The following is a 16529-nucleotide window of genomic DNA, read 5'->3' as shown; positions in this document are numbered from 1 at the left end:
AACCCAAGTAATGAGGTTTTTTTATTTATTCTAGTATTTATTTGTTAATTGATCAAACATGATGAGCTCTACATTTTTTAACCAAACATTCTACCTTAAAAATAGTGTAGCGAAGCAAAATAATAATTTAGATCAGCTGAATTTATTTATTTTAATATGTATAACACTGTAGCAGTAAAACCTGTTGCATTCTTGAACAACTCATCTTTTCCATTTGAATTTAACATGTTCAAAATAAGGCTGTTTATAATCTTTAGTTGTTGTAGTTGGACTGCATCGGTCGTCCCTGCCAGTTTTGCCACTGGTTGTTTTGGTTGTTGTCTTTTCGTTCCTCGTCAGCTGCCCAGCGAGCGTAGTAGCTGCGAGGCGGGTATAAAAATCGGTCTGATCTGTCACCCCCTGCGTCATATAACAACATTATTCCAAAATACAGTACAGTACACAATCAGCTACACAAATATGTGTCTAAACTAATAGAAGATGTTTTACAGTCAGCACCAGTGGTGTAGGAATGAAAGAGCTGTCATCCTGTCCAATTCAAGCTTCAACAATATCATACATCGTTAATGATTTATTCAAATATTTTTTGATTACAAGTTTTAGACTTGATTCTTGTAATGTTTTATGCCTATAGCAGCTCGTAGTTCTGTTGTTACGCTACTTTGGAAACATGGACTACCAGTACTGAAAATCATACCGGTTTTTTGGATGCAACACACAGCAGATTTGAGCTAATTTCATTTGACTAGCTATTGTTTTATGTGGGTTTTCACAATATTCTTTATTGTAATGCAATCTTCTGTAATAAAGTAAATATTAAGTGATCTTAATACTCTACACAATGACAGTCGTTTATCAAAGTGATTCAAAATAACAAAATATCAGCATTGTTGGTGTGCAAGTCTATTTAGTGTGGGCAAAACTTATTGCAAAACTGACTGGTAAATTTACTGTATTCTAGCATACTTCACCATACTATAGCTGACTTAACCCATTCAATTTCGAGATTCAATCAGCAAGTTTTGAAATTCAAAACGCTAAACCGAAACTTATTGACCACTAAATAAATGTTCAAATTGATTTCATAATCATGTTATTGTTCCAGTATTAGATGTTTAATTTATCTCAGTTTTTAATTTTTTTTAATAATATGTTTTTTATTTATTTTAGATTTAAAGTATGTTTGTTGCATATTACAGTAATGTTATTTATGTTAGGTTAGGAGTCTAATTTCTATCAGTTTTAAATTCATAGTGAATATTTTATTATATTATCTGTATTTTTTTAACCTGAACTAGGCAAGAATAAAGGTTTTGTATCTAGGTTTTGGAATTTGAGCTTCGGTATTTGATTACTTATGTTTTGGTTTCGAGATTAGATATTTCTGGTTACGACCATCTACCCTCTTTTCGCTTTTGTTTACCCTTTGAAGTGCATGAACTATTCAGTTTTGAATATATTTTTTCTATTTTAAATTTAAAAAACAAAGTTATCTAAAATGTGACACAAAGACATAGTAACAATAAGCATAAATTAGTAAAATGCCTGATTTGAGGATCTCACAAGGAATTGACCCTCCCGTCAACTTACAATCAAGTTAGGCCGGCCACACACAGAACCAGGCAAGGCGGGGCGCGACAGGGCATTTTGCCCCCGGGCGTCTTGTGCGACGGGAATTGCACGGGCGCTTATGGAGCTCCACACACAGGACCGGGCGAGGCAGGGCACGTCGAAAAGACGCCCCCGGGCACCCTCAGGGCAAAATGCGAAGGTCTCCAAAATTATGCCCCGAGGCAAGTCGCTGCCGGGCAGAACTTTCTGCGCATGCGCGGTCATGTGATTTATTCCCTTACAGGCTAATTTTGATAAGGATTATTTTACAACTGATACAATTTACATACAAGACTATAACAATTTGTACGACCAAAGATTACACCCTTTGATAAGACTATGCAGTGATGATATTACTACAGTGGTTAAATAACTAATAATTTATCTTGGTATTGATAACTGAGGAAAGAGAGGGCCAAAGTTCATATCTTAAGGGTTTCAAAAACCACTCCTCTGGAGGTATGACTTTGAATTTTGTTTTCTATTCTGCTCCCAAGTATAAAGTCAAATTGAAAAGTTGGCTAAATCGGCTCAAGGCTCAGAAATAAAAAAATCCTATATTAATTTTCAGGTTTATGGGGGCTAAACTTTTTAATTGACGTGCCCTGCCTCATTCTGTGTGTGACAGCAACAAGACAGGGCGTCTCGTTGTGCCCTGTCGCGCCCCGACCCGCCCGGTTCTGTGTGTGGCCGGCCTTATTGTTTATCATAGAGAACCCTTCTCACCAGCTTTGTCACAGACAGAGCAGGTGAACTTGTGAGTTGTAATGCACACTAGTGCTAACCGAGGCAGGATTACAAGGCCGGCCACACACAGAACCAGGCGGGTCGGGGCGCGACAGGGCACAACGAGACGCCCTGTCTTGTTGCTGTCACACACAGAATGAGGCAGGGCACGTCAAGTAAAAAGTTTAGCCCCCATAAACCTGAAAATTAATATAGGGTTTTTTATTTCTGAGCCTTGAGCCGATTAAGCCAACTTTTGAATTTGACTTTATACTTGGGAGCAGAATAGAAAACAAAATTCAAAGTCATACCTCCAGAGGAGTGGTTTTTGAAACCCTTAAGATATGAACGTTGGCCCTCTCTTTCCTCAGTTATCAATACCAAGATAAATTATTAATTATTCAACCACTGTAGTAATATCATCTATGTATAGTCTTATCAAAGGGTGTAATCTTTGGTCGTATAAATTGTTACAGTCTTGTATGTAAATTGTATCAGTTGTAAAATAATCCTTATCAAAATTAGCCCGTAAGGGAATAAATCACATGACCGCGCATGCGCAGAAAGTTCTGCCCGGCAGCGACTTGCCTCGGGGCATAATTTTGGAGACCTTCGCATTTTGCCCTGAGGGCGCCGGGGGTGTCTTTTCGACGTGCCCTGCCTCGCCCGGTCCTGTGTGTGGAGCTCCATAAGCGCCCGTGCAATTCCCGTCGCACAAGACGCCCGGGGGCAAAATGCCATGTCGCGCCCCGCCTTGCCTGATTCTGTGTGTGGCCGGCCCAACCCTAAATCTCCTGGCTGCTGAGACAACCACCACATCAACAAAAGTGTAGTAGTTTAACTCTACACCCAGGCTGCAGTTGCAGCACATGCTACCTATGTCTTTCAGCCATTTTTGTTGAGTTTTACCATTGAGTATGGTTTTACTAACATAGATAAGCTGCAAATGGAAGTTAAGTTACTTCTGTGTTGAATTTTATCAAGTGCGGAGTACAAAGGGTTAATAACTCTTACCAAAATGATTCTGATGCTGTTGTTGTTGTAGTTGTTGTTGTTGTAATTGTTGTTGTTGTAGTTGTTGTTGTAGTAATTGTTGTTGTAGTAGTTGTTGTTGTGGCCTCATATTAGCTCCATTGGGTAAGTAATTTTGGTAAGAGGAGGCTTCACTGACACCATAATTGCCAACTTCAGAGTCTGCCTTACAGATAGAGAATAGAAGGCTTGCAATCACAGCAAGATTGAGCTGTAAAAACACACGAGAAACTGTTAAAGGATGAACACAGATGGATGTAATAGTTGTAATATGTTTGTCTTTTGCATTTTTCAACTAGTTTAATTTATTTGATTTTGATTTTTTCTTCAAATTGCTTAGTTTTTCTAAACGCAAAAGTTGCTATTAAATATTATTTTAGGCGCTCACAATCACAATTAGTTTTCTTGTCAGTGTAAAAAGGCAGAATAATAAATTAATGCTCAAAGAATTGCACTAACAGAGTAAAAGGATAGATTTTTTACTTGATTTATTTTTTATTCATGATAAGTTTTGTGCAAAGTGGCCAATAATCATAATCATGAATCATTAACGTTGTTTAAGAATAGATTTTGAATAAAATTGTATAACTTAAATCTATTTGATTTAGTAAAATTCATGAAAATAGAAAGGTGACATCACAATTTCGTCTTGCTTTGTTAATAAAAGTCTACCTTCATATTTTTGGAAGAAAAAAAATTGCCCTACATTCTTACCCTTACCCTGGCTAACTTTCAACATTAACTAACTCTTGAATATTATTTATTTTTGTTATTTTGTGTGTTTTAACACTACCTATTAATTATTAAATTCCTTTATACAAGTTTGTAAATTAAGAACTGCTTATTTCTTGATGATTAAAGACAGTTAAACATGAAAGAAAATATTTAGAGCAATTACAACGTTAAAAAAATAGTTACAGAATGTACTAAATGGTTTTAAGGCAGAGATAAAAATATTTCTGAACAAATATCATTATTTATTAAAAATTGTACACTTGTAAATTAACAATAACAGTTTTTAGTGGTTGCAACAAAAATTTAAAGTTATGCATATTTCCAGAATATTGTGAAATTTTCCTTAGCTGAAGCTGAAAGTATTTTTATTATTTTTTGTTGGAAGTAATAATATGTCATCATTTTCATTCCTTGTGCTTCGTTACAGCAACTTCAAGCAATAGTAAAAACAATAGTGCTAGGGAATTAAAAAACCACTTCTCCCAAACTTGCAATTTCTAAAAAACATTTTTTTGTGGATGTATTACATACCATTCTAGTCCTTAGCTCTTCCATTAGCACATGTCCTGACGTGTGTGGTGTTGTCTTCACAACTGACAATGACAACTTTGAAGTTTTACACCTATCTAAATGATATGACGGAAGCATGTATTTAGAATTGAAATGACCTTGGATTAAACAGGCATACCTCTAAGTAAGTGTAGGCCTACAATTATCAGATGTCACATTATCAGAATTATAGTCCTGAAGGTTTTGTCATAATGTTGAAGGGCGCCTTATCTTGTACTAATAGATATGTTCATTGACTAATTAACTTAACTGTAATTTTAGTCAGGAAGAATTAGTCATCATTGACTATTATATGATGTATAATATGGATTTAGTTTAGACTATTGAGTCAATATCATAGATCTGTTTAAACTTTAAAGGATGGATGAATGTTGATAGCACAATTGTTAACAGTTAAAAAATCTGTTATTCCATGCTAAATGATATGACGGAAGCATGTATTTAGAATGGAAATGACCTTGGATATATATTGTATGACCACTTGGAAAACAAATTCTTACACCCCAATGATGCAGTTGGGAAAGGCCTCTGTCACAACTTAGTGAGGTCGTTGTGACAGACCACGTGAGAAACCAACGTAGTTTTTTTTTTACTTCATCCGTTATTATTCTAGTCAGTTTCCACTCCTATTTGAAGAAAAATCTTTTCATTGCAGCTAAAAATTGTGTGAAGAAAGCTTAATTTTCCCACCAAAAATTGTGCTCTATGCTTACGTAAAAAATGTGCAATGGTCGCTTAGGAAGGCTGTAGACATGTACTCAACGATCCGTCAGTGCTCATCTGTTTTCATTGAGGCAGAGTGTTTCAACTGGAGGAGTTTTATGCTTACTGATTGACAAGTTTAATATTACATTTGGGTTTATCCATGTACTTTATAGTCTTAGAGACTCCTATTTTTGCAATCTCGTGTTCATTTACACAGATCCACGTGCAACATTTCTTTGTTAATTTGTATGTCCAACCGCTTAATTACGTCCATCATTGCCAATCAGTAACGTTGACTGGTTGACCCGACTTAGACCATAGAAATATTATCACAAAAGCAACTAAAACTTGGAAATTGTTGATTCCTTTACTTTGATGGATTTTACTAGTCTATGGCAAGATTAATTTTCACATGGGGTGGAGATAAGCTAGAATATTGGCGGATAAAGTAAACAAGAAGATAATACTGGTTTCAGGTTTAGCTTACTCGGTTGAAACAAGTACTCAATGGAGACAATAGTTTACAGACAATCCTCATAAATAGTTGAGGATGAAGAGGGTTTGTGAAGGAAGGGATGTAAATACAATTCATCTGTTAGCTATTAGAACTACTAGTCTGGAAGTGACAAAACATTTTGTATTTTAAAGTTACTTACAGGTTATTGATTTACATTTTTGTGTGCTATCAAAACTTGAAATTACTTTCTTGGGCAAGTTATTTATAAAGTAGTTCAGCTATTCCCCCTCCCTTTTCCTAAGTCAAGTTCTCTTTCCTCGAAAGAAGGCTGGTTGAGTTTCTGATTCTTTAGAATCCTCAGACAAGTTTCAACCAAAATAGTAGGAATAAAATTTTACCACTATCCTGTGAACACATAGACACACGCAAATGTTATTAGAGGGAGTCATACATTAAACTTCTGTGATGGCCCCTGGCTATTGTTTTAATGTAGGTACATTTTAGAGCTCACTTTTCTATTTGCAATCTTTCTAAAAATATGATCTGACTATTATCTGACTGTTGTAAGAAAGACTTAGTAAACCAAAAGTATGGCTTTTATTCATTCAAAATTACAACCATGTTTTAGTTAAGAACAAATACAATATTTACAAACAAATCAAATAATAAATATTATCAGGTGATAATGTTCACATCACCACATTCTCCCCCACTATTTTTCAAGGTAGGTATAGCATATGTAATCCTTTAGATATGACGGAGGCTTGACATTCCTCTTTGGACGTAGTTCCCCCACAGCCGTCTCTGAAGTTGGGGTCTGAGAAGTTCCCCCACAGCCGTCTCTGAAGTTGGGGTCTGAGATACTGTTTGTTGAGTTTCATTTTGAACTTCATTGTGGTCAATGTCTGAATTTATATTTTCAACAATCTCTCTCTCAGTAGTGTTGTCTTCATGAGGTAGATCACCAGGAGGTAGGCCAGCGGGTGCAAGATGTCTCAGGGATACTTGTGATTCTGACCCATCTCTTCTTCTGACGAGAGCATACTGTGGATTTGATTCCAAAAGTTGAACTGGCTCCACAAGGTCATCATATTTATTAGATCTTACAAACTTTCTAAGCAGGACAGGACAGGACCAGGAGCGGATAGCCAAGATGGTAAGGAGTCTCCATTGGTAGTTCTTCTGCTATGTATAAAGAATCTTTCGTGCGGTGTGCAGTTTGTCGCAGTGCATAAAAGAGATCTGACTGAGTGAAGAGCCTCCTGTAATACTTCTTCCCATGCAGCAACTGGCAGGTTGTGGTTTTTCAAAGCTAGTAGGATGGTTCGCCATATTGTTCCATTGAAGCGTTCAATCTGAGAGTTCCCTCTAGGGTTATAAGGTGTCGTATGACTTGTAGCTACTCCGTACTTGTGAAGAAAGTCCGTCAGCTCTCGCGACATGAAAGATAAACCTCTATCTGAATGTACAAAGGACGGGGCTCCAAACATAAAAAATAGATCTGAAAAACATCTGATAACTGTTGTTGAACTAATGTCCTTACAGGGGTAAGCAAATACAAAACGAGAATACTCATCCACCATGGTTAAAAGGTAACGGTTTCTGGTTGTTGATGGAAGAGGGCCCTTAAAGTCAATATTTAGATGTTCGAAGGGAGTGGTTGCCTTTATCAATTTGCCTTGGAATTGGTGAAATCTTGGCTTCACTTCTGCTCATGTTTGACAAGCTGAAGTCATCCTTTTTACATCATCCAGAGTGTAGTTTAGATTTTTAGTTCTAATCCAATGAAACATTCGAGTGACTCCCGGATGGCAGAGAGATTTGTGTAATTCAAACAACTTGGCATTATCCCAGCGAACCGCACATGCCCGAGAGAGCGTATCTGCTTTTACATTCTCCCTACCAGGTCGGTACACTATTTCATATTGATAAGGTGTTAGCTCTAGTCGCCATCTCATAACTTTATCGTTCTTGATTGCTTGTATGCCTCTTGTCAAAGATAAATGATAAAAGCTTGCTGATCCGTGTATAATCTGAAGTCTCTTCCGATAAGAAATGATTTCCATTTTCAAAGGGCTTCGACAATGGCAACGGCTTCTTTTTCAACAGCTGAATACAGCTTCTCAGATTTGTTTAGAGTCCGTGAGAAAAAAGCAATTGGTCGATTATCTTGACTCAAAGTTGCTGCCACGGCTATGTCAGATGCGTCAGTCTCCACTACCAGTGGCTCTTGCCCATTCCTAGGAGTAATTACTGAGTTTGCAATGTCAAGTTTGAGGGCTTCAAAATCTGCAACCGCTTCCTGTGACAAAGGAAAAGAATTGACTTGTGTCAGGTTTCTTATTTTATCAGAAAACCGATGTATCCATTTTGAATAGTGAGCGAAAAATCCTAGGACTCGCTTTAGTGAAACTCGGTCTTTGGGCACAGGAAGTGACAGTAGAGATTCTAGCCGATCTGGATCAGGTCGAATAGAGTTATGGGAAACTAAATGTCCCAACAAGGTTATTGAAGACTGGTTGATCTTGCTCTTTTCGTTGTTGATTACAAGTCCATACTTAGTTACAGCATCTAAAAATGTTCTTAGATTCTCATCATGATCCTTTTGATCCTTTCCACACACGGTCAAATCATCCAGATAGGCATACACTCCATTCAGTTTTTCTTTTCTAATGATTTGGTCCATGGTCTTTTGAAAACATGCCACCCCGTTGGTTACGGCAAATGGGATTCTTCTGAATTGAAAAAGACGACCAGCAGCCTCAAAAGCAGTGTACTTCTTCTCTTCGTCAGAAATTGGTATTTGATAGTATGCTTGCTTTAGATCAATGGCACTAAAAACTTTGTTCGTCGCTACAGTGGATACTAGATCATCTATGTTTGGTAAGGGATAGGCGTCTAACAGAGTAAATTTGTTTATCGTTTGCGAATAGTCCACACACAGACGCTTCTTCCCTTTGTCGTTTGTAACAACCAACACTTGTGCACGCCAAGGTGACGAACTAGGTTCAATGATCTCCTCAGTCTGTAGTCTTTCCATTTCTTGTTTTATAAATTGCATATCTTCATCTGAGTAACGTTGTGATTTTGTGGCTATTGGCTTACAATCTGGAGTTAAATTGCAGAATAGTTTGGGTGGTTCAACTTTGGCACAGGAGCACACCAACAGAGGAGGTTTCTTGCCTCCAAACCAAACCTGTATATTTGAGTGGAGTTTCATGATATCATGTCCGATAAACACGTCAGTACAAAGATCTTCAAGAACAGTCAACTTAAAATTGTTGTAATTGTGATTCAACAGATTTAGGTTGATTTTAACAAACCCGTGGACGTTTAATTTCATATTAGAAGCAGCTAGTGATACTTGTCCACTTTCATTATACATTTTAATTTTGTTTAACTGAACAAACTTCAAGTTTACAAAGCTTGATGTAATCCCGGTGTCTATTAAGCAATTTGCTTTCAGGCCATTCACTTTAGCTTCCACTGTAGAGTCCTTCAATATACAGATGTATTATGTGTTGTTGCTATTAGTGCAGCTGATGTACTAGACGTCTTCTGTTTTACTTTAAAATGTTGAGTTGGATTACTTTTACAGACTCTCGCATTATGCCCTGTCTTGTTACATTTCCCACAAGTTGCTTCTCTGGCTGGGCAGCGATCTCTAGAGTGTCTGTCATGCCCACAAAAATAACACTTGCCATCAACATTTTTAATAGCGGAAACAGTCGCTTCTTCCTTTTGTTGTAGTGGGAATTCGTACTGACAAGCTTGCTTTGCCAATTCATTCGTTGCACAAGTTTGCATTCCGTACATAGATTTTGGATAGCTCTCGACTTGAGCTTGAGCCATTTCAAGAGCTCTAGACTGTTCCACTGCTTCAGCTAGGTCTAAAGTTTTATTTTCAAATAGTCTCTGTCGTATGTATGACGAGGCTAAGCCATTGATAAAAGCATCACAAATGTAGTGATCCCTGTATTGAATCGCATTAACAGCTTCAAAAACGCAATCTTGGCTCAAAAGTTTCAGTTCCGACACATATTTGTCAATAGTCTCACCTTTGTTGCTGTTTTCTAGTCATTACTAAATATCTTGAGAATATTTCATTCTTTTGTTTGATGTAAATTGAGTTAAGAACTCTCAAAGCGTCTTGGTAAGTTTCAGATTCCTTGATAAATCTATAAGTAGTAAAAGATAATCGATTAGTTAGTAGTTTCAGTTTGGCCTTGTCCTCAACGAATTCTGTCATGGTTAGAAAGTCTTCGAATGTTTGTAACCAGTGCGTCCATTCCTCTGAGGCAGTTGGAGATTCCGGGTCAATTTGCAATTTGTCTGGTCTAAGGAATTTCTCCATTGTAATGTAGCACTAACTGAGTTTATCAATGAATGAATAAAATTGTTGTAAGAAAGACTTAGTAAACCAAAAGTATGGCTTTTATTCATTCAAAATTACAACCATGTTTTAGTTAAGAACAAATACAATATTTACAAACAAATCAAATAATAAATATTATCAGGTGATAATGTTCACATCACCACACTGACTAAAATATGATGACCAAAATATAATCGAGTAGTATAACAGCAGATACTCATATATCTACAACTGGAGTTGAAGATGAATGGTTTTAATAACAGCAGTTTTGTTTAATCAGCTACTTAACCAGAGGTCCTTAATTGGTCGCTGGAGTTTAAAAAAATGGTACTGGTTAAAGAAACAGATTAACTTAGTCCATTCGTGGCAGATCAAATGGGGCGCAGATCAAGTGGGAGGCTTTAAAGTAATAATAATATCTTTATTGCCGTGAAACAAATATAAAATTGCATGGCATCCGTCAACATTTAATACAGGCATAACAAGCGACAGCAAAACAAATAAATACAACAGCATAAAACAGTTAATAATACGAATGATTAAAAAAATTTTGTTTTACATAGTAATATATGTAAAAACATTTAAAAACTAAGAACTTGAAGTGGACATGGCGAGGTTTTAATAATACTCTACCTTATGCCTCAAATGCAAGTTTACAGTCCACTGTTGGTGGTAGCATCCCAATAGATTATTCAAAATCAGCCCCCTTTTTCATCTGGCAAGATCAGCCTATGTCTCCATTATAAATCCACCATGCATTCAAATACACTATACTGCCTCATGTCTTTGTCACATATGCAATAAACATGTTATTTATCAGTTAAAGTAGATTTGTTTAACATTGTGTAGTCTCTCTGTAAAACATGCCTTTGGTCCTTTATTGAGTTGAGAGAAAAAATACATGGAGTAAAGGGTAAAAGAAATACAGCTAAAATTTTCCAAACTTTATTTAGTTTTTAAACATTGTACAAAAAGCAAAATTACCCCAGGAGGGCAGTGGAATGTGTTCTTGCAGCTGTAATGGTGCTTGTAGCCGCCACTGCCCTCCCCTCAACTTGCGCTGTGTGTTAAAATATTAACAAAGTTCCATCACTAAAATATAATAAAACATTAACAATCCATGGTCATTAGTTTGGTTATAATAATTTATACAAATAAATACTTCGACCATTGTTGTAAATCACATTATTTATTGACATTCATATAAACTATTCTTTCAACCGATACATTTATATAACAGTAGACATAAGTTTTAACGATCGAATAACTATTAATATATATTAAAACCAACTGAAAGAGTTAAAATAAATAGCACCATTACAAACCTAAAAATAATTCTCGAGATGGTATATTTGTTTGAAAAACAATACAACGAGATTGTTCTAAGGATATGACATTAATAAAATATCTATTACGTGATATATGATATGATATAGCTCATATTAGTCTACTATTTTTTTTAATATGCACCCGATTTTTGTTCGATTCATTCACCTGATCTTATGCTAAGTTGTTCCGATAATTTAAGGCCACCACTTACTATACAATAGGCTTAAGTTAATTAGTTAACGTACGTGTATTTTGATCATAAGTTACGTTACATTAAAATACTCCCACTTTAATGAAAAAGTGAGTCAAGCCGGTACTTGTCATTGTGGTACGTCAGCTTATAAAAATAGTTTGATCCTATCTTAGCTACAAAGACACTAAAAGTAGGCATCAAGCCGATAAGGCCATACTACTTACCTATCTGACTCAGTAAGCGTTAGTAAGCGAATGTATATCCGTATCCATTAGAGTACTGCTCCCAAACTAATCTTTAATTACGATCTGTTAAAAGTTATCTTTTGACTAAAATATTGAATCTAAATCTCAACTAATTTGTTCTAAGCTCTATCGGCATGGCAAACGTCAAACCTAAATGTTAAAAATAACGTATACACAGCACGTAAGCAAGGAAGACAAAAGCATATTTTATGTACACTAATTTATAATACCCTATACACGTTGGCTAGCGGTCGCAATCGTGGAGCAGATAAACGCAAGGGTTCGTCCGATCCAAGATTGCGAGGCTATACTTCCATGTGTCAACTACCGAAGTCCGTATTGCGTATTGCACCTTAAGGCGTGTTAGACTGTGTGAATAAGAAGAGAGCACGGCACGTACGATGGCGATAGTCGAATCACAGATGAATGTGTGGTGAGTTGGTGTTTACATGAGCTTCTGCTTGGCGCACTCTGGGCAAATAATGTCGTCACCGTCGGTGATGAAGCCTCGTCCTACGAGCGTAGTCTTGCACGATGCGCAGATGAAGCAGTCATTGTGCCAGTGGCGGTCTTCAAAAGAGATGAATCGGGTGCCACCAATACCTAGACATTTTTGAATTGTTTACATCCATAATGTTCAAATCAGAGAAATAAGATTCTGCCATATTAAATAAGTTTATGTGCCAGTTAACATTTAAATTATATGTGTCAGTCTTAGATTAAAAAGAACATGGTTGAGTTTGTACAAGAAACAAGGAACAAATCCATAAAAAATGTATAAATTGTAACATATTATACTTAGCACATTCTTATGAAGAAATTACATGTGACATATTCAGACTAATACTATTAGTAAACAAATTAGTTTTGGGAATTGGAGTATATACTGCAACAATATGTCAATATGGATTCCAGGTTCTAAATCAGTTTACATGGACACCATTACTGTAAGTCACTTAGTGTGCTATATGTATTTTGTATACCCGACTTCATCTGAGATAGTGTGGTTATTGAACTTTAATAGGCTAGGCATATTAGGAGTATAAGTGGCAGTTAGCGGAAAGTTTAGGTACAGTCCTAATCATCACTTTTCTTTATGTTTTTTGGGTCGCTGAACACGAATATGAGGTTTGCTGACAGATATTTTGCCCGGAACATTGGTTATTTTGGGAAAAACCTTAAAATTTGGGCACTTTTTTTGGTTTTTCGGGCAAATCTCGGTAATTATGGGTTTTTGAGAAAATCCTGCTTGTGTAAAATTAAAGATGACAAAATTTACTACAAGTTTCCTATATAATGTTTGTTTCTACGACGAACCGTTTCGCCACTAGAGCACACTAAAAAAGGCCAAAAGTACAAAAAATTAAAAACATTGCTAAATGCTGCCGTTTTACATAAGGATTCCATGGAAACAACCCATGTTACGATAATTTTAACTATTTATTCATGATAACAAACTGAAACACACTTAAAAATACCCCCGCCACAGCAAACCTGCAGACTAAGCGAATTCCATTTCCCTGATTGGATTTACACTAAAATGTCTCCTTAGAAATATCACATGTATTCCCTATTTAAATAAAAGTTTAACGAGTACTTAGGTTTGCTGCAACAGGGAGGGTAAAAAGGTGTTTTTTGTAAAATGTAATAATTTGGTATGAAATGAATGTATTTTCCAAATTTGATAAGAATAACATGGGCATTTTAAATTTACAGATTTTTGGAATTTTCTCAGTAACCATTAGGCGCATAACAACGCTTTAATATACTAAATTATTTGTTTTTTTAAGCTCTACAAAATGGTATGGAAAGAAATCGCTAAATTTTAAGTTTATAGGGTCAAAAATAGGAAAAACCAATTTTTACCCCATAAAACCCCCCATAAATCCTGATTTTTATTGAATATGCCAACTTGACAAAACCAAACTGAAAAGACAACTTTTTCCCTTGATATTCTCGCCAGTATTTTTACAGGACAGGCAATGTACAGTCTGCTCAAATAACTTATTGCAAACTTGATGATTTTTATGTCACATCGACAGCATTAATGTAAGAGATAAGTGGAACTTAAAGCCTCAGAACACTCTGTGATTGGCTCAACCGACTATGTTCTTTTTCAATTAAGATTGGGTAAAACTGGTCCATATAGATGGAATTACTAGGCTATTTGATGATGAATCTCAACAATCATATAGGTACTCTGTTTTTTTTTCTTTCATTTTATTAGAGCAGTATTTTATGTTTCAGCATTCATGATACTTTTTATCTCAAAGATTTATTATTTAACTGTTTACTGTATAAGGAAATTCTTGGTTTAACTCTAAAAACTGTATGTTAGAATATATCTGTATGTTTGTATGTGTGTATGTATGTATTTACAGTATAGCCTAGTATGATGTGTAGGTATCTGTATTAGTATGTGTAGGCAATAGATTAGAATCCTTGGTGCAGTTCAAAAAATTGGAATGAATGTAAATTAGTTTAAATTTTATTTTAGCTTTTAAGTGAGTGCTTTTATGTTTATTATTTTTTATATCAGTGCAGTGTTGATTTTATTTAGATAGTGGAAGTGGACTTTGCCAACCAGACAGACGGTCAAATGACTATTGTCTTTCGTGCATAAAAATAATACAGTCTGTAAGTAAATTTGTAAACGATTCAGAAAAATAAAGCACTGTTATCTATAGATGGAATTTATACTTCAGTATTCAAAAGTAAAAGTTTTAAAATTACACATAGACTCATGTAGAAGGCAGTAAATAGACTATATGATTGATATTACTGTACCGGTAGTAAATCGGAATCCCACTAAAAAATTATCACAAAGTGATGTTTTTGTTGACCCAAATTTGACACAATTCTTTCTACCAGGATGTCAATGATGGTATGATAAAATATGATTACAATGGGCCGTACCAGTTATGGGTTTGCTGCATGCGGTGCATCTCTTAGCAAAGAGCTCGCCGAAGCACTCGGCGCAGTAAGGCTTCTCGTCGCGTGAAGTGAAGCGTTGTCCGGCCAACGATGTGTTGCAGTGAGTGCAGGTGAAGCACTCTCTATGCCAAGGCTCGTTCTTGTATGTCACTCCACCACTTGTGATGATCTGTTGAAAAATTGAATTTATAGAACATTGTTGCAAATCACAAGAGACCCCCATGGGTGTACATCTAACTTTTCCATAAGGGTAAAGGGGTATGGAATAACTCAAAGTAAAGAGGTTGGTCCTATCCTGAAAATGCTCAAAATTTAACTAGTAAATGGTTAATTTAGTTTTTACAGTACCTAAATTATTGTTGTCAATACATTTTTTCGGTAGTTTTTAAAAATTTGAAAACTGACTTCTGTAGTCACGGATTAAGTGTGAAATGATTTAACTTTTATGTAATTACTGCACAATCTAAACCAAGGGGGTTAACGTGGTTTTCTACTGGAGGGCCCGAGCCCATATTGATGGACGCCCATGAACACTGGACAGGCCTTTTGCCTATAGTAGGCTACACTATACACTACATGGTAACTAGGTGAGGTAGTTTTAAATTTAATATCTCATCTGAATATGAAAGCCATGTAATTTTAAAGTGTTAAGCAAAAATTTTTAATTTACATGACAAATATACTGTTGCTTTTTCATCTGAATATAAATATTGTTATTTTATCAACATAATTTGGGATGATATAAATAGTTCTATTACTATTTATGTTGTTTTGTACTCCTATACCAATACTTTATATCTGTTGTTCAAAGGTTTATTGCGGACATTTTCCATCACGATGGTAAAAAAGACAATACACAACATTTCGGGATCTGGAATCTGATCCCGTCCTCAGGTGAAAATGTCCGTGATGGAAAAAGTCTGCAATAAACCTTTGAACAACATTAACTCACCATCACCAACAATGAACTTCAAACAAAGGACTTTATATCTTTTTGTTTCGACAGTAATAGATGCTTGTAATAAAGTTTTTTTTTATATCACGTCACTCATATTTTCTTGAAAAAGTAGTAAGATGACATTGCTCAATATTTATTGCTACATAGCCAGCAGAATCCTTTTCCGATGGAATAGGAGAAACTACTATTGTTTTAGCTTAGTTCATTACCTTATTGCACTTGACACAACGAGTGGCGAACTTCTCCTCGTAGCAGTTGGCGCAGTAGATCTCCTGTTCCCGTGGGATGAAGCTCTTGGTCCCGATGGGCGACTTGCACACGCAGCAAGAGAAGCAAGGCTCGTGCCATTGCCTCGTCTTGTACTCCATCTTCTTGGTGCCTGCAACAAAAACAATTATGAGAAAATGTTCTTTAGAATGTTGCCAAAACTGGGATAGCGATACACTCGCATATTTTGAGCTGTGCATGTGTGTGAGAGGAGTGATTTAAGTGCTCAATTATTAATCAGGTCGCCATTTACATCCTGAGTTTCATTAAATGGTTTAAAACTGGGCCCAGCCTTACAGCTAGAATTCATTAAATGGTCTTGTCTAAAGAACAGCTGATTTTATTCAGTAAAGCCCCGTTCACACGGGGCGAGTTTACAAGCTACACGCCGG

General features: G+C 36.0%; 2 protein-coding genes across 9 annotated transcripts in view; both read right to left on the bottom strand.

The window, feature by feature from the left end:
* Positions 1-107: 107 nt before the first annotated feature.
* On the bottom strand, positions 108-4737 carry LOC128987596 (putative uncharacterized protein DDB_G0271606). Its single transcript, XM_054408527.1, has 3 exons — positions 4636-4737; positions 3352-3580; positions 108-399 (listed from the first exon to the last, which is right to left on the bottom strand). Exons 1-3 carry the CDS (start codon positions 4657-4659, stop codon positions 254-256), a joined length of 399 nt encoding a protein of 132 aa, XP_054264502.1. The 5' UTR covers positions 4660-4737; the 3' UTR covers positions 108-253.
* A 6405-nt stretch (positions 4738-11142) lies between these two features.
* Positions 11143-16529, bottom strand: part of LOC128985864 (four and a half LIM domains protein 2) — a 316238-nt gene continuing 310851 nt past the window's right edge. For all 8 annotated transcript variants that reach the window (XM_054405812.1, XM_054405813.1, XM_054405810.1 and 5 more), the window contains 3 exons: positions 16080-16249; positions 14895-15081; positions 11143-12581 (listed from right to left, as the gene is read on the bottom strand). In XM_054405812.1, the coding sequence (XP_054261787.1) occupies positions 12424-12581; positions 14895-15081; positions 16080-16249 (515 nt within the window). In that variant the 3' untranslated portion in view covers positions 11143-12423. The remainder of the gene's footprint in view (positions 12582-14894; positions 15082-16079; positions 16250-16529) is intronic.

The sequence above is a fragment of the Macrosteles quadrilineatus genome, unplaced genomic scaffold, assembly GCF_028750875.1.
Source record: "Macrosteles quadrilineatus isolate MER2022 unplaced genomic scaffold, UCM_ALF_1.0 Scaffold_2__2_contigs__length_208266976, whole genome shotgun sequence".
NCBI lineage: Eukaryota > Metazoa > Arthropoda > Insecta > Hemiptera > Cicadellidae > Macrosteles > Macrosteles quadrilineatus.
This window is presented reverse-complemented; position numbering and strand designations above follow the sequence as displayed.